At 40.7% G+C, this 25541-nt stretch overlaps 2 protein-coding genes across 2 annotated transcripts; both read right to left on the bottom strand.

The window, feature by feature from the left end:
• Positions 1-761: 761 nt before the first annotated feature.
• mettl26 (methyltransferase like 26) lies at positions 762-2922 on the bottom strand. Its single transcript, XM_089007135.1, has 6 exons — positions 2568-2922; positions 2265-2427; positions 1474-1533; positions 1283-1350; positions 1090-1168; positions 762-1020 (listed from the first exon to the last, which is right to left on the bottom strand). The coding sequence occupies exons 1-6, from the start codon at positions 2759-2761 to the stop codon at positions 964-966; spliced, it is 621 nt and encodes a 206-aa protein (XP_088863261.1). The 5' UTR covers positions 2762-2922; the 3' UTR covers positions 762-963.
• A 259-nt stretch (positions 2923-3181) lies between these two features.
• LOC148892605 (girdin-like) lies at positions 3182-23567 on the bottom strand. The gene is made up of 29 exons (XM_089006730.1): positions 23316-23567; positions 23151-23242; positions 20675-20780; positions 19002-19071; positions 18283-18341; positions 18080-18163; positions 17765-17905; positions 16593-16771; positions 15412-15493; positions 14374-14532; positions 13891-14037; positions 13401-13545; positions 12591-13262; positions 12304-12509; positions 12027-12221; positions 11525-11655; positions 11294-11435; positions 10831-11007; positions 10519-10680; positions 10171-10448; positions 9136-9279; positions 8823-9009; positions 8546-8691; positions 8040-8132; positions 7704-7903; positions 7385-7456; positions 6503-6739; positions 6303-6368; positions 3182-4938 (listed from the first exon to the last, which is right to left on the bottom strand). The coding sequence occupies exons 1-29, from the start codon at positions 23376-23378 to the stop codon at positions 4001-4003; spliced, it is 5373 nt and encodes a 1790-aa protein (XP_088862856.1). The 5' UTR covers positions 23379-23567; the 3' UTR covers positions 3182-4000.
• Positions 23568-25541: the final 1974 nt, after the last annotated feature.

The raw sequence follows: 25541 nt of genomic DNA, 5'->3' as shown, positions 1-25541 counted from the left end.
CCTCGGTGAATCATACATGAAATGGTGTTTATTTCATTTTTGCACCAGGCACGTGCCCAACATCTCACTCTGCTAATAGAAACATGTTGCAGGCAATTACACTAATCTTAGTTGACAGAAATGTCGACATTTAATATTTATTCTCCTCATTTTTACAGCATTGGAAAACGTTGTTTGTGTCATGTTTTTCCTCCGACAGAAACCATATTAAAACAAAACAGTATATCCCCCAGCCCCCATCTTTTTCTATTTCCGAATATATTTGAAAAAGCTCTAGTGAGCCACTATATATATACATATATACAAACAATATATATACTCCGTATATATACATATACACAGTATAAATACATAAACAGAAAAACTTATCCTGTGACTGTGAAGCGACCTTGAGAGTTTTGAAAGGCGCTTAGAAATGAAATGTATTATATGTATATATATACATTATATATACGTACATCATTTCTAATATATATATATATATATATATATACAGTAAAGTCTCGTTATATCGATATTCAAGGGAGTCCGAAAAAATATCGATATAACCGGGACTATCGATATATCCGACCCTGTTTGCATGTAATTTTCTCCGTGCGTGCATAGAAATAGTATCGATATAACCGGGACTATCGATATATCCGATATCGATATAACGAGACTTTACTGTATTTCTAATATAGATAGATATAGATGTGTGTGTGTATTTACACACACACATCTACACACATATACATATAATACATATACAATGTACTAAATAAAGATAAGCAATGAGTTACTTTTATTCATGAGTGCAAACAGGAATACAGCGGCCTACTGCTATATGATACAATCATTCTGGCTGTTCATTTATTGTAATGTCTAAATTATTGGAGTATTTTGGCAACGTGTCTGAGCTAATTGAAGGCGCTTTTTCTTCTTCCTGCTGTGATTCTCTCAGAAAAGGGAGGACAAGACACTTCACACCAAACTCTCCTTCCTGAACAGAAGACACTTGTTGTTGGCTGGCATGTCCACCTAACACAGAAAACATTCACATTAACACCACACAGAAAAAAACAGAACCACTTGAAAATGCGAACTTACAATTTTTTCCAGGAACAAGCCATGTATTTCTGCGAGTGATTTAAGGAGGGAGATATCCCTGAGGCCCCACTCTGGATTTCTGTATATTAAAATATTTCATTGTTGAACATGCTCATTTAACATGTACTTGGACCTCTCAGTGCCATAATTCCACCAAACAATGCACATGAAGATGAAAGGCCGGCCACCTTACCTCTGTCTTAAGCTTATGTCAAAATCAACATTGCTTTGTGGTGTGATGCCACCGTTCACTGCATAGGGCTGGAGAGTGTGGTAGAAATGGTTTCACATATCAAGATTGATTTTTTTTGGGGGGATGGGCGGCTGCCACCATAATTTTATGCAATGCACATGTATGAGATGTTCAAGTCTTTTTAAACTCACCCCATAAGTCAACAGTAGACCTTGTGGCTTCAACACCACACCAGCCCCTTTAAATAAACCCTAAAATGAAAAAAAGCATGTCTTATATCATGAGAGAACAAGAGAAAATTAAAAACACAAGATTTGCTTGGAAAATGCAAAAAATAAGATGAAGTATTACTGATTACCTGTTGCCAAAATAGGCCAAAGGTCACTCTTATATAGACGTTTTAAACATGATTTGTCTTGCTGAATAAAGCCGTTTTTAGGGGGCATCCCGGTCTCAACTCAGTCAGCGGCTAAGCATCCCCAACCCATATAATGGCAGACCCAAATTTAGAATGGCCCACAGCTACACTTTCATAAATAGTTCATAAGCTTAGATTTAATTATAGTTCAGAGTTTATTTCTTTATATTGTTTTACTCTCCATATTTGTTTTATAAAACTGTGCTAAAACCATAAAACTGTCCATATAGTCCCCAGTAACAATGTTTATTATTTCATTTCTAATTAACCATGCACCGAATGTTTGGATGTGCTAATAATTTGGTTTGCTGAAAGGTGATCCTGTCTTTAATTGACTTTCAGTGAAAGGACCAGAGTAACTAACTACTTTTGACAAATTCATTGTGGGTTCTAACATACTTGATGAAAAACGAGCATTGTTATTCTCCTTACTGTTGTCGAAGCTCTTGCATTGGGTATTGTTAGATTGTGTGGGTGTAAAGTGGCTTGTGGTCATATGTGCTGGTACAGTAATTGCAAGAAAAGTCCATGGTCTAAAATTAGACCCATCACCTAGATACATGCCTCTGTACAAGCCATGGGAGAGATGTGGATCATGTTGATGTTTAGGACCAGATCGAGGCTCTCTGGTTGGATCCCTCCCCAGTGATCATGACTCTGAGAAGCATCCAGGTGGATGGCGGGCTTCACATTGTTCAGATGGTAGTGAGATCTGTAGGCTTCTATACTGAAAAGAGAGAAGCACGGTGTATTGTAGTCCAACAACACACGCCTCCATCATTAATGCCGCTCACGATTGGTGGAAAGTGAATAGAATTTTGCAGATGTCGGCCATTGAGTTGACTGAAGTAATAAACAAAATAATACCTGGCTAAAGACCGCTGATCGTACTCTGATGGCTGCCAATTAATGTTCCGTAGAGCCCCAGCAAAATGTATGACATGTTGTCCTGTACCGGAGGAGATCTCGAGGGCTTGCAGCCGCCTGTCGGTGTTCACGCATCCCCGCAGCACAGTCAGGATAGGCTCCTTGTTCCTCTCCGCGGCTGCAGCATTAAGCATTTTGCTATAGCCTGGGTACAACTGTCGGGTAATACAAACGAACTTACGAAGCCACCCCAGGACCTCAGGTTGTTGATTTGTTACTCCTAATAGAACAACCGGAGGGAAGTCTCGAATATTTTGTTTATCACGAGTGAATGCTCCACTTCCGGCTTGTTGCAAGCCACGTGGTTCATCACATCCAATGACAGCAGTGGAAGTAGTAATAACGTCCAAGGAATCTCTCCCTCTCTCTCTCTCTCTCTCTCTCTCTCTCTCTCTCTCTCTCTCTCTCTCTCTCTCTCTCTCTCTCTCTCTCTCTCTCTCTCTCTCTCTCTCTCTCTCTCTCTCTCTCTCTCTCTCTCTCTCTCCCTTTCTTTCTCTCACCCCTCTCAAACCAACAATATCACAATTCACTCTTTTACCCATATATCTATTTTATTCAAGGAGAGAAATTATACAATACTTCCTTTAAAAGCTTAATTAATTTTACAAATTCTATTACATAAAAACATCATAATTCTTTCAAGTTATCATTTAAATATAATAAGATAAGATAACTTTTATTAGTCTCATCATGGAAAATTCCCAAATCACATCAGCAAAGTTATGGAAGGAAGAGTAAAGGAAAAAGAAGAAGGAGAAAAACAAAATCTAGGAGCTGCTGTAAAGCCAGCCAGTGTTTGTGACAGAACATTGGTTATAACGTGTTGTAACGTCCGGTGCTTGTTGAAAAGGTTTCTTCAGCCGTCATCTGTACATCTTTGAAGGTGTCGGACGTTTCGCTTCTCATCCAAGAGGCTTTGTCATTTGTACAGATGACGACTGAAGAAACCTTTTCATCGATGGCCCACTCCTGTACGACTGCGCGCTTACACAAACTTCCGATGCTTGTGATTCGCATGTTTGGGGGCAAGGCTAGACGGGGGAGCGTGACATCACTGAGATAAGGGAGATAAGTCCGCTAGCAGTCTGAGTGGATTGAGCATGAGCGTGAGTTGTGGCAGACAAAAACTCCTGTATAAATGTGCTAACTGCTACATTTTTGTTTATCACCATTTGTCATGCTGAGGGGCTTGACATTATGTAGATCAAAAGCACAGAACACCAGGGGACAAAGTGAAGTGAACCTAAACTGCTCTGAAATCTTTACAGGGCTATCTAAATCATCCTCTCAATCCTGCTCCATGTTGAGTGTTTTGATTTTTTTCATGAGTAGACCTGTGGTTCACCAGAGTGCAGTTTTGCGTTGCAGTTGGTCTAATAAGAGATAATATCTGTCGGGCTGTTCCCCTCAATCGCATTTGTACAAATCCCCTCAGAATCACTGAAGATTGTGTTTGAGAAGACAGAGTTAAGACTAAATGGGGTGTTTAAATCTGACTCCTGCACAGGGGGTTTAGGAGGGTTTTTGGCAACAATGGCCTCAGGATGTCTTGGAGGTTTGGCTGGCGCAGTATTTTCAATGACTTTTTGCAGTTGTTGGTTGCACATGACTGCTGTTTCTCCTTTCTCTTGGCTATTGCACTTCTCTGAGATGGGGACAGGAAGTGTTTCCGTCTTGCTTACATCCCTGCAGTCGTTATTTATGCTAGGGCGTCTAGATGACCCATCAGCTGTGGAAATGACACTACTGGCACGAGGAAGACTTTTACAGTCCCTGTACCCTTTGAGACGCTCTTCTTTCCCGAGAGGATTGGAGAAGCAATTGAGGCACCCAGACATTGAGGACGACTTTCCCTGAACATAAAACACTGTAATTGGTGAACAAGCGGAAGTGTGGTTACATTCCATATTACTGGAGTTAGATCTCAAACTTGTACTTGACATGCCGCCAGAGTCTGAAGAGCGACGTGTTACTTTTCCTTTAGATCCCCTTCTGATGCTCTTTGTTCCCCTCGTGAGCCAGAAGTCATGGTTGGGTGTCAGGTCTTTCAGGTGAGATGGACCCTTGAGCTCTGATTCCTGGCTGTTTGTCCTCGGACTGGTCAAGGCTTTCTCCTTGTGCGCTATGGAGGAGGTCTTCTCTGTGTGTTGGGGTGTGGAAGTGTCCCTGGGTGGCGGGCATGACGCAGAGGAGTGGCGAGACTGTGTCTTCTGGACAGGGCTGCCGCCATTTGACCAGGGCTCATTTTCCAGGCTTATGCTGAACTCACCACTGCTCTGACTTTGCGCTCCACTCCAGGTGACATTAAGCCCTGAGAAGAGACATAATATACACTACAGTATAGTATTTTTAATAACAATATTCACTCACTTGTACACAATCATCTAGTAATTCTGCACAATCAAGTGTTTATTTTTTTATGATATACGTATTTCATATTTTGGCTGTAGTTTTCAGTGTGTGTGAGACGTCATACAAAAAAAAATGCCTCTAGTCACGAATTTTTAATATGCTAAAATCAATATATATTTTTTCATTGTCCTGAAAGCTTTATCCCCACTCAGGTTGCGGCGGGTGTTGGAGCCTATCCCAGCAGTCTTTAGACACTCCCTGAATTTGTTTCCAGCCAACCACAGGGCACACAGGGACAAACAACCCTTCACACAGAAACTTGTAGGGCACACACAGAACAAATGACCACCCACCTCGATCACACTCACACCTAGAGACAATTGGAGTATTCCATCAACCTCCTCTGCATGTTTTTGGAATGAGGGAGAAAACCGGAGGACCCGTAGAAAACCCACCCTGCCCTGGGGAGAACATGCAAACTCCACGTAGGGAGGCCAGAGCGGGATTTGAACTCATGACCTATACCCTGTGAAGTCACTGTGCTTACCACTTGACTACCGGCCACTAGCGCTGTATATATATACACACACACACACATATATATATATATATATATATATATATATATATATATATATATATATATATATATATATATATATATATATATATAAAATCCTCGTCTCACCCACCATGGGTGGTGTCTGTCCCCATTTCAGCTCGGGTCCTCTACCAGAGGCCAGGAAGCTTGAGGGTTCTGCGCAGTATCCGTGCTGTTCCCAGCACTGCGCTTTTCTGGACCGAGATATCCGATGTTGTTCCCGGGATCTGTTGCAACCACTCGTCGAGTTTGGGGGTCACTGCCCCAAGTGCTCCGACCACCACAGGCACGACTGTCACCTTATATATATATATATATATATATATATATATATATATATATATATATATATATATATATATATACACAAACACACGTATATGTATGTATGTGCGTATGTATGTATGTATGTATGTATGTATGTATGTATGTATGTATGTATGTATGTATGTATGTATGTATGTATGTATGTATGTATGTATTCTTTCACAAATGTCTACTACTCGAAAGCAGGGTTTTATAATTTTGAAACCTTACAAGTTAATAAGGAAAGGGGGAAGTGCATCATCTTTTCCTATATGTATTTTTTTAATTTGTGGTTAGCATGCAGATTAATATGAAACAAGGTCATGATAGCGATTTGATGGATTTAGTCTAATTCCGACAAGGGTAATACATCTGTATTTGCTGAATCCTCTAAACGGCTATTCACAAAGCTTTACCGCGATGCTGTGGCTTGTCGTTGTCCTCAATTCCAGCTGGCGCAGCACTATCATTTGAGTCCTTGTCTGTGAAGCAGAAATCATTTTTAAACACACACATTTACATTCTGTTGATTGGGAGTCTTTAACATATATAAAAATATACATATTTAAAAATATCACAGTGTCAAATAAATCATCAGTGGCTCGTAAATGTGTACCTTTCTGTGGTGGGAACAAATCTGGGACATCAGTGACAGTGGCTATGGTGTGGAGTTGGATGGATGGTTCAGGGGGAGGATGCAAGTGAAGTGTGGACAGGATGGATGTGCTCAGGAATGAGGTCAATATTTTTTTCCTGTCCCGCACATCAGCTTCTGACCCTTCCTGCTTCTCATAGCTGTCTGCCCAGTGCTCCTGCTCCAACGGGGCAGAGATGTATTGCAAACTGCCGAGGGCTGCAATGTTGTACCAGAGAACAGGACAGTGGGGTGATGGAATGGATGAATGAGAGTGTATTGGAGCTCATAGAGACTGAGACAAATTAGCTTTGCTGGGAAACATATCCGTTTACAAATGGAGCCAATTGCATGTACTCGAACAGGAGTGTCAAAGTCATTTTTTTGTCGCGGGCCACATTGTAGTTACGGTTTCCTCTCGAGGGCCGTTATGAATTTGGGGAAACATTGACAATGTTTCATGTTCTCCACATATAACATAGAGAATTCACAATGAATTATTGAATAACTAGTTTTCAAATCTGAAATCAAGAATAACGACTGTTATTGTGGTTTTCATACGACCATTTTAAAATTTGGTTCGGACTTTAGCACGAATTATGGCACTTGACATGCTTGATTTGTTTTTGCGGGCCAAATAAAATGATATGGCGGGCCAGATTTGACCCCCGGGCCTTGAGTTTGACACCTGTGTACTAGACTGAATCCTGTTGATGCTGATATTAATCCAATGACTTCTAATTGCTGCGGTAAGTTCTGATGTGATGGAGTACCACAAAGTGGCACCGCATTTTCATTTTTAATTTAGCAATTGAATGAAAAGCGATGGTGAAGGAAGGAGCAAATACTTGAGAACAGTCTTACACAAGGAACGTTGGAGCAGAGTTTCCAGTTTATCTTTGTTCTTCCACCAGTTTCTCCTTCGTTTCATTGTGGCTTTTTAACAGACAGCATCCACATAGGTGATCCAGAGCAGTGATGAGTGAAGTTAGAGATGATAAAGGAGAGGTGTGAATGAAGGGAAGGGTCAAGGGGAGGGGGGAGTTAAGAGAAATAAGATACAATGTGCATGTAGTGCATGTAGAAGACCGTGCTCATCAACTTTGCGTAAAGAATGTTAAGGCATTCTATACACAGTCAGACTGTAGCTTGTTTATGAAAAAGTCTGAAAGCTCAAACTCACTGTTTGGCTGCGGTGGTATGGCATCACCTGCTGATGTATTGGTGGACCCCGCAGAGCCGTCTGAACTAATGAGGGAGCTGCTGTCGTGACATGAGAGGTGAGCCTCCGAGTTTGCTGGTGTGAGAGGGCGTTCTAGTCCGTGTTCACGGCTATTAGATTTGATCAACTTTTTCAGCTTGAGAGTGATCCAGTTTCCTCGCCTGTTGAAGATGAGCATTTACAAAAGCGTTGTTGTAAGAAATTCTTTTGTAAGTGTACCCTAGTTTCCAGGAGTCCATTGGGATCAAATCAGATTAGCTCATCATCTGTACCAACCACAAATGTCAAGAAACTTACCTGCGAGGAGCTGCAGGCTCATAAAATTTATACTGGTCCATTATCTTGTCCTCAAGCTTCTCCTTTTGCCTCCTCAAATCATTAAGTTTGTCACTGAACAAACAGAAAAAGTTATTTATTTTTAAATTTCTTAAGCAAGCGAGGACCTGACGAGGCAGATGGTTAGCTTCACATGTCAATCTAAAAAAAATAACAATTTAAGAAAGGCACTTTTACTTTAAATTACGGTCTCCTTACAGGGATAGGAGAACACTACCGATTATTCCATTTTCTGTTGAAAATCACAGAGTTGCTTGTTGATCATTTTTGATGAGCCACAACTTGAAGATGGAATTGTGGAACTGGAGAAGATGTACAGTACCACCAAATCCATTTGTTACATTTTTGTTTGCCTTGACAAATGTGTCATCTTCCACTTTTATTTATATAAAATGTATACAGTATTTATATATCAATAATTATTTACTGTGCTTAAATGCAGTAATTATGTTATTCTTGCTGCTTACATATATTGTCGTTCCTCGATGTGGAACAAATCTTTGCTCTCCATTGTCTGTTCCAACAGAGTCCGGTTCTGCAGCATCAGCGTGTCAATTTGCTTGAGAAGATGGTGATTCTCCTCCTCCAGGTTCCGCTTCAACTGGTTTAGCAACTAATCACACAGGTCACCAGAAGGGTATGGATTCAATGTAAACAATCCCCCCCCCAAAAAAAAAAAATCTGATAATAAAGGTCTTACGCAACCCCCTGAAAAATGCACGTGATGGATTGAAAAGTGCTCACCTCACACTGATTGGTGAGCTTTGTGGATGTGATATCAAGTTGTTGATACTCATTTTTGATCTTGGAAAAGTCTGCCTCCAGCCAGGTGTGTGACAGCTTGGTCTCATTTAGTTGGCTCTTGAGCTGCTTATGATCCGCTGTTAGTAACTCATTGTCGTTCAAAAGCTGCCGATAACTTTGGTTCAGCCTGGAAGAAAAATACAAAAACAGATTACAACATTGTGGCACACAGAAAAAAAATAATCTCTGCTGATCATAATCAGCCCCTGGTCTGGCCTCGGCCTGTGTTGCAAATGCATTTGCTTTTTCTCACCAGTCTTTCTCATCCCGAAGCCTGCAACATTCGGCAGCAGTGGTCTTATGATGTTCTTTCTCCAAATTCATTCTCATCTGCTCTTCCTTCAGAGATTTTTCCACATCTTCTAATTTGGTCTGTTGCTGCAACAGGTTGTTGTACCTAACAGTAAAAGAAGTAAAATCAAATATCCATCCATTTTCCGATCCGCTTTATTCTCATGAGTGTCTGAGAGTGTGTGGGGGCGTGGGGGGTGCTGGAGCCTATCCCAACTGTCTTTGGGTAATAGGCGGGGGACACCCTGGACCGGTTGCCAGCCAATCGCAGGGCGCGCGGACACAAACAACCATTCGTACTCACACTTGCACCTCAGGACAATTTGAAGTGTTCAATCAAGCACTGGGAAAACATGCAAAGTCCACACAGAGAACTGAACCTTGTGAGGTCAGTGCGGTAACCACTTGATCACCACCCATTTTTTGGGATGGAAGTAAAATGTGCTTGGACATCACAACATCTTCTCAAATGAGAAATGAAAAAAAACTTTCTTCCATGACATACACTTTGAACATATTCAGCAGTTACTGCAGTGACCAAACGTTGGAAAAAACTTAAAGCCGCAACAACGACTAGTTCAACTATTTGTTCTATCACGTGGACTGATAAAATTAACACACAATGAAGTGCTAACAAACTACATGTGAAATGGGGTTACCTGATGCCATTTTTATTGAAGAAATAAACAACTACAAATCTTAATAGTTAGTTCTGAAATATGATAGTGCTGCGCCATCTGGGATTGAGGACAACGCAATATAATAATACAGTAAAGTCTCGTTATATCGATATCGGTTATATCGATAGTACCGCTTATTACGATACTATTTCTATGAATGCAAGGAGAAAATTACATGCGCGCAGGGTCGGATATATCGATAGTCCCGGTTATATCGATATTTTTTCGGACTCCCGAGAATGTCGATATAACGAGACTTTACTGTAGTTTTAAAAGTTAGCAAACACGATAAGTTGATTCCTTCTTGTTTTTCTCACCTGTCCTGCAGTGTGCGGTGCTCAAGCTCCAGTGTCCGATGGGCATTTTTCAGACAGCCATGTTTCCCCATGAGCACTTCATACTCTGTGGCTTGTCGCTCGTGGAGCGCCGCCAGACGCTCGTGGTCACGTAATAGCTGCTCGTGAGCACCGCGCAGCTCTTCGCGTTCATGCATCGCGTTGTCCTTCTCGTTTTCGATTCCCACCTTCTGCTGTTGCAATTGAGCATTCTGAGCCATCAAGGAAGCACACTGGGAGTTCAGTGTGGATTTTTCCACCTGAAAAGCAAATCTTTCAGTTCACTTAAAGACAAGGTACACGCCCGTGTCTAAGCTCTCGGTCCTGTACCTGCAGGTCTGCGTTTTGTGCCTGCAAAGTGGTGTTGTTCTCCTGCAGAGAGGCAGCTTGCCTCTGCAGGGCGAGGATCTGAGCCTGTTGACTGTCAGAATGATGCTCCAACTGCTTCAGATGACCCTGCGTAGTCTGGCGCTCTGTCTCCAATGTTGCATTCTAGAAAGAGGAAACAAGTAGAAAGAGACAATGAGGCGAATTGGTTTTCTTATAATGTAATTGAATGAACAGGTTAAAGGATGTACCATCTTTAGGACACATTTTAATGCTTTGGAATTGTGCGGTCATTAGAAATGAATGTCAATTTACATTCCGCTCTACTTCAACCAGCCGGTCTTTAATACTCAGCAGCTCTTTGGTGGCTTCGTGGCTTTCACGCAGCCATTCTCTCATTGCCTTTCCATTCTCTTTCAGTGGGGGTGAGCATGATTCAGCCACCTCCTCCTCCTCTTGCTTTTGTTGCAGGGCTTCATAGCTCACTTTCACCTGTGTGGCAAAGCAGAGTTGAAAGACCTGCGGCTGGACAAAACAAGACATTCTCATCTAAATGTATAATCAGAACCAGAAAGCCCTTAATAGGCCCACAATGGTGAAATTTGCAGTCCACAGCAGCAATTGAAAGGGGTTGGGGTGAAAAGATAAAAAAAAAACACAAACTGTACATAGTGAAAATATAAGAAAAGCATATTGATATACGTGTAACTGTATTGCATCATCATCATAAGGTGGCTGTGCTATTTACAGTACAAGAGTATTTTGTCATTTAACTTACAGTTCTGAGCTCTTGGCAAAGTTGCTGACTAAGGGCAGAGGATTCATGGAGACGGGCCTCCAGTGCCGCCACTTTATCTTCTTTGATTTGAAGGGACTTCTTCAAGGACAACTCTAACTGTGACTCGAGCATATGGAACCTGCTGCATGGACAATTATATCCTTCAATATTCAAAGCAGTTGGGTATGTCCTTTTTCCCCATTTTCAAAAGAGAAACAATCCAATATACACCTGCGTTCGGCTATGTCAAATTCCACAGATTGTTTACTCTCTTGGTTGAGAACCCTCATCTCCTGCTCATGGGACAAACGATTGAGTTCATCCTCTCTTTGTCGGGTCTTCATTTTCTCGCTGACAAGCTCCTAAAAGGCAGTCAACAAAACCAGGGTGAGCGCTCGGATAGGATCTAGAACACCCAGGACCTTCATCAGGATAATAAATATATTACTGGTCGATAATATTGGAAGCTCTTTTCACTGGGAGTCAGTGAAATTCTGCTGAGTAAAATTACAATCATGCAACATATCAAGCATGTGTTTGTGAATATTGTAGTATTCAGGTTATAATACATTGTGGATTCTGTTTATTAAAAGTTGAAACATGATATAAAGTTATGTTAAGATTATTGGAGCTCACTTGAAAGTGCAATGGATATTAAATATTTTGGACTAAAAACATGAACAAAAAAATCAATTTTAAGTCAAGGTTAGAGCAAATTTAGTCTCCTTGTTACTTCTCTGAGGGTGTCCAGGGTCCTCTGGTCGATAGCAGCTTGCTTGGCCAGTTCTCTGTTGTCTCTCTCCAGTGCTTTCACCCTCTCAGCTGTCTCCCTTAACTCCTCAACCTCTTTCACCAGACAGCGCAACTCCCTTTCCAGGCTCGCCATGCAGACATTGCTGCTATCCAAATTGGCTTCTTGAATTTCAACCTAGCATGGATGATGTAGCGATTGTTACTATATGATCAGCCATAATGAATGTAGGCTCAAAATCTGGTCACCTGGCATTTACCTGCTGACGCAGTCGACGAGACTCCTTCTCCAATTGCCGCTTTACCTTCTCCAATGCGACTGTTTCTAGTTCCAAACTGCGCTTCTCTGTTTCCACTTGGTCCAAACGACCTGCAGTAATCCTGAGTTCTTCTAAAGTGACCTGGAGGCTTTGGTTTTCTGCCTCCAGTTCTTGGACCTCAGCTTCCAATCGTTGGACTTTTCGCTCTAGAGAAGAGGATTCCCCAAAAAAGGGAAGTCTTCAAGGGGTCTCACCAAAATCTGAATATACTCTAATCCAAAACATACCCGTGTTACAAAGGGACGTTTGCAGTTGTTGATTGAAGGAATCCAAGGCCCTGAATTTGGCCTCCAGACGCTCTGTGCGCTTCTTGGTGTTGATGAAATGTGCTGGCGGGTCCATGAAGAAGCCGTCATGGCTCGAGCTGCTGCTTCTTGAGCCAGGAGAGGGATTGTGTGATCCAACAGAATAACGAACTCCTCCGAGACTATTTTCATACACTTGGAGCTCGGCTATCACCTCTTCACAACGTTCTACGCTGGTTTTGTCCTCCAACTGTCCTTTATTCTGAACGTGAGGAGTATTGGCTATATTAGTTAAGTGGTGGAGGCATTCGTGGTCGTGTTCTGGTGTTTGATATTCGGCATCTCTATTAAAGGTTTTCTGTTTGACTGCAACTTGGGTGGATGTATTGCTGCAGTTCTGCTCACGGGAATATGGAGTCATTGATATGATGTGTTCACGTGATGCTGAAGTCCATTTGTCAGTGCAGTAGATCACCTGCCGGTCACCATCCTTCTCAGTGTGGTGCCTGTTCTTGTTGGACTGTGCGTTGTGGTTGTGAGTACACGCAGTTCTGAGCTCCTCGACAGTGTTCAGGAGACTTTGGTTCTCCTTCTCCAACTTCAACAGCCCACTACGGATCCGCTCACTCACCTCCTCACTTAAAGTCTGCTGCCCTTTAGACAAATGCATATAGGTGATTAACTCTGGCAGCAAATCCCTTGACACGTTTGTTTTGCGCGTGGAACAAGTAATAACCCGCGTATTGGAAAATACTTGAGCTGTGATTGGACTGAGTAATATTTTCCTCTTACCCGTAGTAATGTCGTAGCTCTTCGACAGTTGTTCTAACTCCCATCCCAGGTGCTGGGACTCCTCCATGCTCCTCCTCTGTGCTAGACACAGAGCCAGGTTTTCCTCCTGCAGCTCCTCAATGCATTTACGATCTGTATCCCTTCCCTAAAGGGGGAATGCATATTGCTTAGCTTCTTTTTAATTTAAGATATTGAAATTAATATACCCTATCTTCCACACTACTGGGCGCTTCGCAGTATAAAGGCACACCTTCAATGTTTTCATTTACAGGGCGCACTGCATTCATTTTAAGGCACATTGAATGAAAGCTACAATCTTGGCTGTGGTTGCGTTATGCGTACACTAGATGGAGATATGCTCAGGGGAATACAATACGATACAGCTTTAGCTGGGTTTTTGACAAAATGGAATGCTTTTAGGCGTGCCTTTTAGTGTGCAAAATACGGTCACAATGACTGTGCTTCGTATGAAGACAACCGGAACTATTACTTGCTCCATGTCATGTATCCGAGCCTTCAGGAGCAGGCTATGTTTCTCGAGCTGGTGGATTTTATCTGAGCGTGCTCTCCAGCCTTCCAACTGATCCTCGAGTACCTCTTTGGTTTCTTGCAGAACTCTGTTATCTTCCTTAAGCTCCTGAGGTGAAGGAGGGATAACATGTACTGCCAATGTAAATATGTAATGCTGATATGAAATAAACCAAAATATAAGTTAAACACACAATTGGGTTCCCATTTCCGATTAATTGTATTAAAACTCTAATTTACATGATCAAGAATAAAAGCATAAATAAATACATAAATAAATACGTCCAATGAAATGCCTCATTGAAATTGAATAAATAATTTTTGCATGAAGTGTACCCAAACCTTTTGAAAGCAAACTGTACCTTCGGTGTATGGTTTTCTTCAATTAATCAGGAATGGAAACAGATATGACTCAGTGAAAACAAGTTAATTATAGTTGTTTTACCTCCACTTTGGCCTTGTAAAATTCCATCTTGTGCATTTGCTCCCTGTAGCGTCCCACTTCACACTCCAGCTTGTCAGCTTTGAGTGCCCGCTCTCTCAGTGCATCCAGTTCGTCGCGGTAGGCACGTGCTGCCCGGGCATCTACAAGCAGCTTCAAATTCTGATGAAGAAGATTCATACAAAATCATGGTTTGTAGCAAATTAGTTGACAAAAATTCTGATTATTAGAAAAAAGGTTACAATTCCACAATTCCGCTGGCACCAGATATTAAAATTATCATGAGGCAAAACGGTTGCAGTCGGCCCGGTAGTGGAATGGTTAGCACGTCGACTTCACATTGCAGAGGCACCGGGTTCAATTCCAGCTCCGGCCTTCCTGTATGGAGTTTGCATGTTCTTCCCGGGCCTGTGTGGGTTTTCTTCCGGTAGTTCCGGGTTCTTCCAATATTTCAAAAACATGGACGGTAAGCTGATTGAACACTCCAAATTGTCCCAAGGTGTGAGTCAGAGCGTGAGTGGTTGTCGTTTCTGTGTGCCTTGCGATTGGCTGGCAACCTGTTTGGGGTTGTCCCCGCCTACTGCCCGAAGACAGGTGGGCTCCAGCACTCTCGAAATGCTTGTGAGGATAAAGTGGATTTGAAACTTGATAGATGGATGAATTCAAACTTTGGCTCAAAACCCAGTTTGTTGAGAAAACATGCTCCTCATAATTATACCATATGCTGCTCTTCTTTCAGGAAAAAAATATTAGCCCGACTGATCATTGTTTACCACGTATACAGATATATTAGTACAAGTTAACACATAGCATCAAACTAGGTTAGAAGGCTTAAGCAGAGTAAAACTTTCATACTTCAACTACAAATTTTAATCTGGGCTAAATGGGAAGTCTGATATCTGTTATTTCATAGCAAATAAGCATGTCTTAACAACGGAATGCAGTTTTTTAAAAGCTTAATATTTCCACAGAGAAGGACCAAGGGGTAACTGTGTTTCATGTTATGTGTCAATTCATTGTTTGTCTTGTTTTTCTACAAACCTCCTGCTGGATTCTCTTTAGCTCTGCCTCCATGTTCTCCAGCTCATGTCTGTTGTCCAGCATTTGTTCACTCTTCTCTTCTCTGGAGGGCAGACACATGTGCACACACACACATACACACAGACACAAGAAGAACATCTGACTTCTTGGTTGCGAAAACGATCACATCTTTAAGATTCACAGGCATTATTAATTACAAATAACATTTTTGGATATCTGCGACGGCCAACGAAGCCACGTTGTGTGTTAGGAATAGCGAACAGTGAAGCACACCTGCTTAGTTGAAATAACTGGTTTGTGTGCTAGATCAAGAGAGAAACAAATAAACATGGTCATGGTTGAATGTGTTTTTTCACACGACTGTCTGACTGACCCAGCGAGCAAGGATAAAAATTTGGAGGATGGTGACGATCAACATTGCTCTTAGGGTTTGTGATCAGGGTTAGTGTGCATGTGCACACATAAGCTGTCCAAGCACAGAGCCGACCGATGTGGGTCAGGGGTATAGTGCGCAAGCATTGAAATTGCCAGGAAGGCATTAATGTGGGACAAACTCCCCAGGGCATCTCTTATCCTGCTGTAACTCTCTCATTCAGTCACTACTGGAAAGTCTCCAGAGGACAGACAGCTCACATAAAGTAGCAAACACAGTTCCCCGCGGTCTACATTTCCACTTATTCAGACTTTTCTATTTGAGTTTGATGGCATGCAGAGGAAACCTTTTTCTAACACAATAGATAGTGTCATTCAAATGGGGAGACATAACACATGAAAGTTATATATCATCAATGATCGAGCAATACATTTTTAAAGTCGCAAAAATATAAATGTACCGCAATGAATAACACATTAAGGTTGTACTTATTTATTTAAACGTCACATTGAAAAAGTCTTTACATTTTTTTTAAATTTCACATTAGTTTTCAGATTCTTTTAAACTACTGTACATAGTTAGTCATCGGAGCAATTCTGGGGTCATTTTGACCATTGCAATCAAATAATGGTCAACACTGACTTCACTCAATGTCTCTGTGTCAATAAAAGTGAGTATTATAATATGTAATTGGGAGCTTGGAATGTTTTTATTAAATGACAATTTTAATTACAAATCAATTATAAAGAGCATTCTGCTTTTAGTAATAGGATAAAGCGGCTTTTGTCTTTATCCATAAAATACTCACAGCTCTTGCCTAAGTCGCCTGATCTTGGCCTTAGAGTCGGCAAGTTCCACCGCCAAGTGTTGCTGAGTTCCCACCTGCTGCTGTTGCATGCTGGGAGGATAGATGGACGGCTGTGAGTTGGTTGAGTTACAGAGCACACGAACCACACCTTCCTTTTCTTGGGTTAGCTCCGCTATAGTCTAAACACAAAGGGATAAATCATCAGAACACATCACAGGTTACACAATAACGCAACGTCAAATTTACTCAATTCTATTTTGTCAAGTGGTCACATGTAATAAAATAATTAGGGCGCAGATGACATCTTTCAATAGACTATTCATCAAATTAAGAAAATACACCGGTAGTTTTAATCCACATTTAATTGTGTGCAACAATTTAACAAAATGTACTGATCCAATGTACTTTTTTTTGTTGCGGAAGCAAGCACAGTTGAAAATGTACACGCGCCAACACCAGTAAGAGACAAACAATCAAGAATCGCTCCCAAGATTTTGAACTGTGTCAGTGAGATTGGCCATTCTCCCAAACCACCCTCAATTTGGGAGGTTTACATCACCTCACTGACGTACAACAGGACCTGGTTCAAAATTTCTGATTTCTTTATAAAGGTCTTTGAAACACTTGAGGCTTTGAGGTTCTTAGTCACATGACTAAACTCATCCGAGCATTTCTTTCTGGTTTGACAAGAAAAAAGGTTCAGGTTTACCAGAAAGTTTTAGACCATTCCTGTAATGATATGAGCAAATCGTATTTGCTTGTTCGACTAGTGATGCCTGGCTATAGACCAAAGGAGCATGCACGCTGCTGCAAGTCAGTCTGATGAGAGCCTACTAGAGGCACACGTGTCAATTGCCTTCTCCCTCCAACCAACACAGCCGTCCCAATAAAGAACCTCAACTCTATCCAGAAGTTGTATCATTTACCAAACCCGCTTACACAAAGCAAAACAATTCCCCAATTGAGCAATAGATTGATTGTTTAAGATGGGCCGCATCCACTTTTATTTATACTTTACCTAGGTGAATGTGACAATTGTTGTTTGAGACATTTCCTTTTTATTGAGACCCCTTTCAGATTCCAAGCCCAATTACACGTGCATATTTTGATTTCTCAGCTATTTGCCAATATTTCCAAATACTGTAGTACAATACAATAGTACCACGCCTTACCTCCAGATGGGCGTCCCTTTGATCCAGCAAGTGCTGAAGATTGACGGCCATGGTCTTTGCCATAACCTCCAGCTCATCGGCGGTCATGTTACTGCACTCCAACCAATGCAGGTCAAGTAAATTGTCTTGACTGTGAGTCAGCTGGATTGGGAGAAGGACAATAATGGCATCAGGGGAGATGCACACATATTGCCGGGTTATAATTATTTTTATTTATTATTGCCTGCTAGGTTAGTTTTGCAAATGATCTTTATCTCAGTGAGAACAGCCAGTTAACACAGACTTAGAAGTGACTGAAAAATCAATCCAAGATACCTCTTGAATATGCACAGCGATGGCTGCTTTGGTGCCAAAGTCAAGCGTCTGGATGATTTCAATGTACTTTTCTTTCTTCTCACACTGAAAAGCAAACATAAAATACATCATATCGATTGTTTTTCCAACCATATTGTCACCAAACAATATAGTAGCCCTGTACATCACAGATTTCGCATATGAGACACCAGTTGAATTTTTACCTGGACTGCACATCCCAGGAGCAACAGCAATAGCTTCTTCAATTCCACCAGACTTTGCTCTGTTTCAAGTCAGAACATACACCTTATATTGAAATGTTAAAATGAAAATCCAGGAGAAGGCATGGAATTTGCATTCGTATTCAGATTGCCAGATGAATTTGGCTCATGTGACGCTCATTGATTGTTAAGCAGTAACAGTAGAAAAAGTGGAATTGTTAAAACTCATTATCAGGAAAGAAATATCATATTTTTTACATTTGAACTTCATCTGTACAAACAAATATATGTGCAAATGTTAATTTGCTACTGTTTTCTTGCTCACAATAACTGGACACGCCAGATGTGCTTACATTTGCATAATGATTCACTTCTTACTTCACTTCTTACTCAAAACTGAATGGAATGGCAACCTGAAGAATTACTATCAAGTCAAATCAAAACCTGAAGAATAGAAATCGAACCATGAGGTTCATAGCGATGCCAAGGACTCTGCCCCCCTGCGATAATCTCAGAACATGCATGTTAAGACTCTAAAATAGTACACAGGTGTGAATGTGATTGTCAGTGGTTGTCTGTCCATAGTTACCATTTAATTGGCAGTGCAAAGGTGCACTCCATGTCTTGCGAAAAGACACCTACCTATCACTGCTTCCGGCTCACCTGACAATCTCCTTGCTCTAATGAGTACAAGCCTTGCAGACAATGAACGGATGGCTTACCAGTGTAAGGAGTCCGCGAAAGCAGAAGCACATTTGGAAGCGGAATGAGAATCAACTGTCTCAGGTTTTCCTGTCAAATAAAATGCAAACCAAAAAGAGCAAAGGAAATAAGATGATAACATCGCGGCTGAGCGTAGCTGCAAAAGCTCATCTGTATTTTGCTTTGAAGAATACTACGCGTCAGTAGATTCCTGTATGTATTCAGTTAAAAACATTGCCCTAGACTTGAATGTTCCAGTTAAATGAAGCAAAGCATCTTTGTTAACATTATACGGTCAAAATAGCCAAAAGCAACTTGGATGGAAGTCAAAAAATTATATCAAAATTGTGCTACATGAAAATGTTTCTTACAACAATAAACAATGTACCATAAATAACGTCTTGGTATACGGTATAGGCAAATCGTCTGTGTAGGCTCTCAGTCGTCAGCCATCATCTGTACTTCTTTAAAGGTGTCGGACGTTTTGCTTCTCATCCAAATGGCTTCGTCAGCGAACTAAAATTTTGCTGGTAGCTCTGGCCCTATATATATATATATATATATATATATATATATATATATATATATATATATATATATATATATATATATATATATATATATATCCTTACTATCCAGAGGTGGCGGTGCCAGACCTCTGCTCTGATAGGTCCCTTCTCTAAGGTTGGGGGTGCAGAGGACTATTTCCTGAGGCTACACTGATTATGTATTTAAAATAAAAACTTGAAGAATAGTAATCAGTGTAGCCTCGGGAAATAGTTCTCTGCCCCCCCCAACTTTAGAGCAGGGACCTATCAGAGCAGAGGACTGGCACCGCCACCTCTGGACAGTAGGGATATACATATCAGGCCAGAGCTACCAGCAAAATTTTAGTTCGCTGATGAAGACTCTTAGATGAGAAACAAAACGTCCAACACCTTCAACGAACGAAAGATGACTGCTGAAGAAACCCTTTCATCGAAGTATATGCGAATGTATTGAAGTCATTAGGCATGCTGTTAAAGTGAAAAGAAGTCATTTCTTGAAAAGGACTTTCTTGCAATCTCACTCGAGTTGAATGTCAGGCATCTTTCTTGATTCTGCACTATGTAGTCTTGTTTATAGAACGGTTTTTGCACATCTACATTTGCACAGTATACAGTTGACATTTTTATTTTGTTATGCTTAGAATATCTTGTTTTCTATCCTTTCACTCCCACCCCAACCCCATCCCTCTTCAATTGCTGCTGTGGACTGCAAATTTCCCCATTGCGGGACGAATAAAGGTATTCTGATTCTGATTCTGATTTATCTCAAACTACAGTTAATTAATTAGACAGAATACACCAAGCATCATCAGTATTGGCATGCGCCACAGCATTTCATGCTAGACATGTGTGACTCTTTCGGGGACTCAGACTGCCGCTTTAGTGCCGAGATCCAACTGCTCCTGTGCTGATTGCATAGATGTTGGAATTGGTGATATTTAGGGCATGTGTCTTAGGGTAAAACTCAATCTGTAAGAAAATGAGTCTGACCAACTATCAGGTTTACGCATGCGTTATCCTGTACATGTGTTCAAAGTTGAGGTGGAATTGAAAAATCCGAAGCCAATGTTCTAATTTTATAATCCGAAGTTGTGAGAGGGTTTAGCAGCCTAGAGCTGGAATGGACGAAGGAGAAACAAACTCACCAAATAATATGTCTTGATTTGCTGAACAAGAAAGGTCAAGTTCTCGAGCCTCTGACTTGGATCCTTGCTCCATTTAGTCGCAGCATGAGGTGTGGCCACAGGATGTCTGATGAAGAAACAGTCTTCAATTCACTGTCAGTCTTTCCATCCGACCATGCATCCATCCAGCACCTGTGGCGCGCTCCTCATTTATTACTGGCCTGCCGTACATGGCATTAAAATGTACATTTGGGCTGTTTGCCTGCATTGGGCTGGTTATATTCTATACTGGGTGGCAAGTCAGGAGGAATGAGGATGAAAGGCAATTAGAGTGAATTGTGACGGCTTGTTCCACTTTTGGCTATGTGTTAGTGTTAGTAGTTCAATAAATTAAAGGGGAAGAATTTCAGTAGCCTTTGCATCATTCTATTTTTCTGTATGTGGATCATAGAAAAAAATGTTTGGACAAGCCTGATTTAGGCAAATGAAAAATGCAGTGGTGGCTCAGAGAGTGGGTATCATATTCACTGTCCTTTGGTTTGTTTCAGTAAGAGTTACGCAAACATGATCCAATAAATGTTGAACACTTAGTGGATGGCACATATGTAGACTGAATATCAAATAAAACAGAAGCAATGATTTATTTAATAAGCCCTTTTTTAACCCTCCGTTTCAGTTGTGAACAATTGGTCCAGTGACCAACATGTTGTAGCAGACGAAGCCGAACAGAGCAAGAAAAACTTGACAATCAACAAGTCAGACTGACAAGTGTACGATGTTTTGAATCATTGACTGCTCTCCGAATAAATTCAGAAATTACAAAATAAAAATCAAGAATGTTCCTGCAATTTTGACACTCTCCACACTCCCACAGCGAAATGATGTTGTCATCACACCCTTCAGTCTTCCTGTCTCCACCCATTTTTTCATCACCCCATTTCTATGTCACCCCCTTTGCTCCTCCCTCCCATCTGTGTGCAAATGACATGAAAATACCAGCAGACAGATTTTAATCCCAGAGGGTCTCCCAATCCAAGAGATTATGCCGCCTCAACCCCCTCCACTCCTTCCAGTTGAGAATCGCTTCTCATGGTGAACCGGTTATTGTGACTCCAATTGATAAAACGAATAAATAGACACTGTACTGTATTTTAAGGGTGGGCTAATGGAAGCTTTCCGAGATTATATGGGGTTATCCAGTTTCCCACTCAATCTAGTCCATCTAGTTTCTCCTTTGCTACCATGGAGCAATTGCCAGCAGACCATCAGTTTTCTAAGAGGGGTGATAATTCCCTTTGAACATACGGTGCACAAATCATAATCCTTTAACTAGCATCTTGTCAAAATCTATGATGTCTCCTGTGTTTGGGCAGGATTTTATGGAAATTTAATGAGGAACAACAATTGGAATAATTCTGCACTTGGGTGGAATCACTAAGGGGCACAAAATTTTGATTTACTAGCCATGTTTGTTTTCACTACGGCCTTCTTCAAAGACATTAGTGCACATAATATGAGGAGACTTTTGGCATATAAGTGGTATGCTAACAACATTAGTCAGGCAAAAAAGTGCAATAGTTGACATCTGTGTGCGACTTGTACTACGCATGAAACTATGGACGTGAATTAATTTTATTATATCACTAATATGACTGTCATTATTGGATTGATTAGGTTTGATATTTACATATCACAAAATACAGGAGCGGCTATAAAGGCAACCACTCTCGCAGAGCCATCTTGAAGTCGAAACAACAACAAAAAACAAAAAAACAAAATACAAAATAGCCAATAATGTCACACAACACGAAAGACAAAGACAGTTATTCAATCTTATGCACTTTCTGCAACCTCTTTGTTGTATGAAGCGGTTCTAGATGAAAGAGGAGACGATCAAAGGGTCATTATTATTATTATTATTATTATTATTATTATTATTATTATTATTATTATTATTATTATTATTATTAGAAAACCTGATGTGCAAATGAAAAAAATAGGCCAGATTTGACATCACTGAAATTAAAATGAGAAAATTAGAAGAGTTTACTTGCCTCTCTGATAAAAAATAAAAAAAAAATAAATAAAAAAAATGTTGACCTCAGTAATCGTTGTTTTCATGAAATTTGACAGAAATCAGAGAATACTGTATTTATGTGTGGGTTCAATCAAAGTATTTTGAGAATTTAAAATGAAACGATAGATCTAAATTATTAATACATTATCAAAGCAGTTGTCATTAATTTGATGATCGATAAATTGGTTGAATTCGATACCTCAAGTCACCAGTAGCATGCAGTTGTCGATGCATGCATGCAGAGTATTGCCATAACTCGTAGCATATAGTTGTCGAACGAATGAGATAAAATGTGGAAAAAAGACTGAATTGGAGAAAGAGCATTATTGTACATGTACCTGAAAAAGGACATTAAAAATGCTGAAACGTCTGTAGTCACAATAATTTCAAAAGTGGACATAGAGCCGCAAATTGCCTTACATTTGGCTCATGACTTCATTCAAAAAGACTCCATCCAGCAATTCACTGAAGTTCACATGTCGTCCTTCATCATGAGTAACAAACGTCTTTACCTGCAAAGAACCACGTGATCAGTCACATCTGCAGAAATTAATCATCTGCAATCACAGTGAATCAATCACATACCCAAGTGACAAGTGGGGTCATCATGAACTGATCCAGGAAAGGAAGAAAAACATTGCTTTCCATCTTCGGAACTGCATTCACTGTAAACCTCGTCTCGTTTAGCTTTCTGGAGGTAAAAGACAACTAGTCTTTTTACCTTGAAAAGTGTGGGATTCTGGTTCTTTCATCCATACACGTCTTCTGAGTTGTCATGCATCATGTCTTCTCTTCAGCAAAAGAATCACCATACACACAACAAGCATCCTCCACTGATCCAAATGTTACAAAGGCGTGTGGAGTCAGATGCCTACCTCCCTCCTCCTCACTGCTTAACCACAGACTTTAGTGATAATTCCCGAAGGTCTGCACAGTTTAGCGCCACCAACAGCAAAACGATGAAAATTTTTAATCTGGAATATTTTCCCCTAAATACTTTTTATGTAAACATTTGTGTGTGTGAAAGGTTTTCATGCACACTCGTCCAATTCTACTGATAACCTTGTGTGCGATTTCATGCATTGTTTGAATGTGTTCAATTTTATCGGAGAACGTCAGGAAAGTCCCATAAGTGACTTGATTTGGTAAACGACTGAAAACATGTCAAGACCGGACCACCCTTAGTGTTCCGATACTGCCACCAGGTGTTGAAGTCTGGAAACTCCAAGTCCAAAAAAACCCTGCTACGTTACTAAACAATCAACATGAAACTGTTAAAAAAGTGTACTGTCTTGTCGTTTACAATTCGGGCTTATAACTAAATGTATTATTATTTATTATTAACGTGATAATTTCTTTTTACACACACTAAAAATCCAAATGTTTGTTAAAAGTGTGTTATCCTTTGACATTCAATTCCGTGTGGGGAATCTTTGAAGCATGTATATTTTCAGAACGTTTTGATGCTGGTCATGTTTAATCAGTGGCGAACCGTCAAGGCCTTCGAAGCCTTCTCTGCTGGCCTAAAAATATCAGAATCACGGACTGATGTTCATTATATTTCGTCTATGAATTCTTCTGAAATAATTCCAAATTGTCTTTCAGCTTCCTTTAATTACTTTTCCCCGGTTGCACTGCTCCCAGATGTGTGTCTTTGTATTTCAGCATTTAACCAATCATATTTCAGCCATCATTAATTACCAGGGTCAGAAATCTACCTGGATGCTCTCACAATCAGATATGTGGGCCCTGTCGCATCAAATGTGTCGATCAAACTGTTGCTCTTACAATCAGATTTCGAGTTGGCAACCCAAAAGGGGTACCAATGCCTTCTTGAAGGCGCTGGACACCGTCAGCGTTTTCGCAAACTATGATTGGCTAGTAAGTGATTAGACTGCTCTGATCATAAGCAGCAAGTGACAAAAGCATACTGGCCAGAGCTAGCACACTGTATCCGTAGCGAGCCGCATAAACAATTAAAGGACAACAGACGTCACTTTTTTTTTGTTTTTTAACTGACATCAGAAAAACGCATCTAAAATACCCAAAACACGCAGTAGGATATTTTTATTCAAATGCAAAACACCAATAAAAATGACTTAAAGTGTCCAAAATCTGCAAAAAATGGAGCTGCGAATTGGGCATTTTCAGAAAATCCCGCCCCCAGTTCGTGACGTCACACCAAGACGTCTTGCAACAATGGCTTCAGATTCGGAGAATATGCTTTCTTATCACACATCCAGTTATGAATATGATTCAAATAGTTCTGAAGAGGAAAGCATACATGTTTGCAATCGATTAAAGAATTTATTCCATGCCATTATGAGGCAACATTGAGGGGAGATGTCTCAACGAAAAAGAGGCACAAAATGGCGACCTCCTGTGGCCACCTCCGTTTCCACAGGCTGATAAATTCCTTATATGGAGCTTGGACACCCTCTTCTGGCGGCTTTTGGGTGCAACACAAGGTTTTCAGACCAAACAATACAGCAAAATACATCGACGTGATAGAAGGACTGCGAAAATGTGTCTTTTTTTCGGTGTGGGGCGTTCCTTTAGTGATGTCACGTACGGACTCGTCACCAACTCAAAAACAAGACTTCCTGAATATTCAGCGCGAGTCTTAAAACGTAAAATATAGCTATATGCGGTGGAATCTTTTTAAAATACGCTCAGTAGAAGTCATTTGAAGCCATTTTACAAATTACGGACACAACTTGTCCGGAGACGTCGGTTGTCCTTTAAGGTAACATTGTGTTGATTTAATAGCGGTTTTGTCAACCAGAAATGGCTCAAGGAGGAGAAGAAATG

This window comes from Hippocampus bargibanti, linkage group LG10, assembly GCF_051943395.1.
Source record: "Hippocampus bargibanti isolate YZ-2025 linkage group LG10, ASM5194339v1, whole genome shotgun sequence".
NCBI lineage: Eukaryota > Metazoa > Chordata > Actinopteri > Syngnathiformes > Syngnathidae > Hippocampus > Hippocampus bargibanti.
The sequence above is the reverse complement of the archived record's forward strand: the minus strand, read 5'-3'. Positions and strand labels throughout refer to the sequence as shown.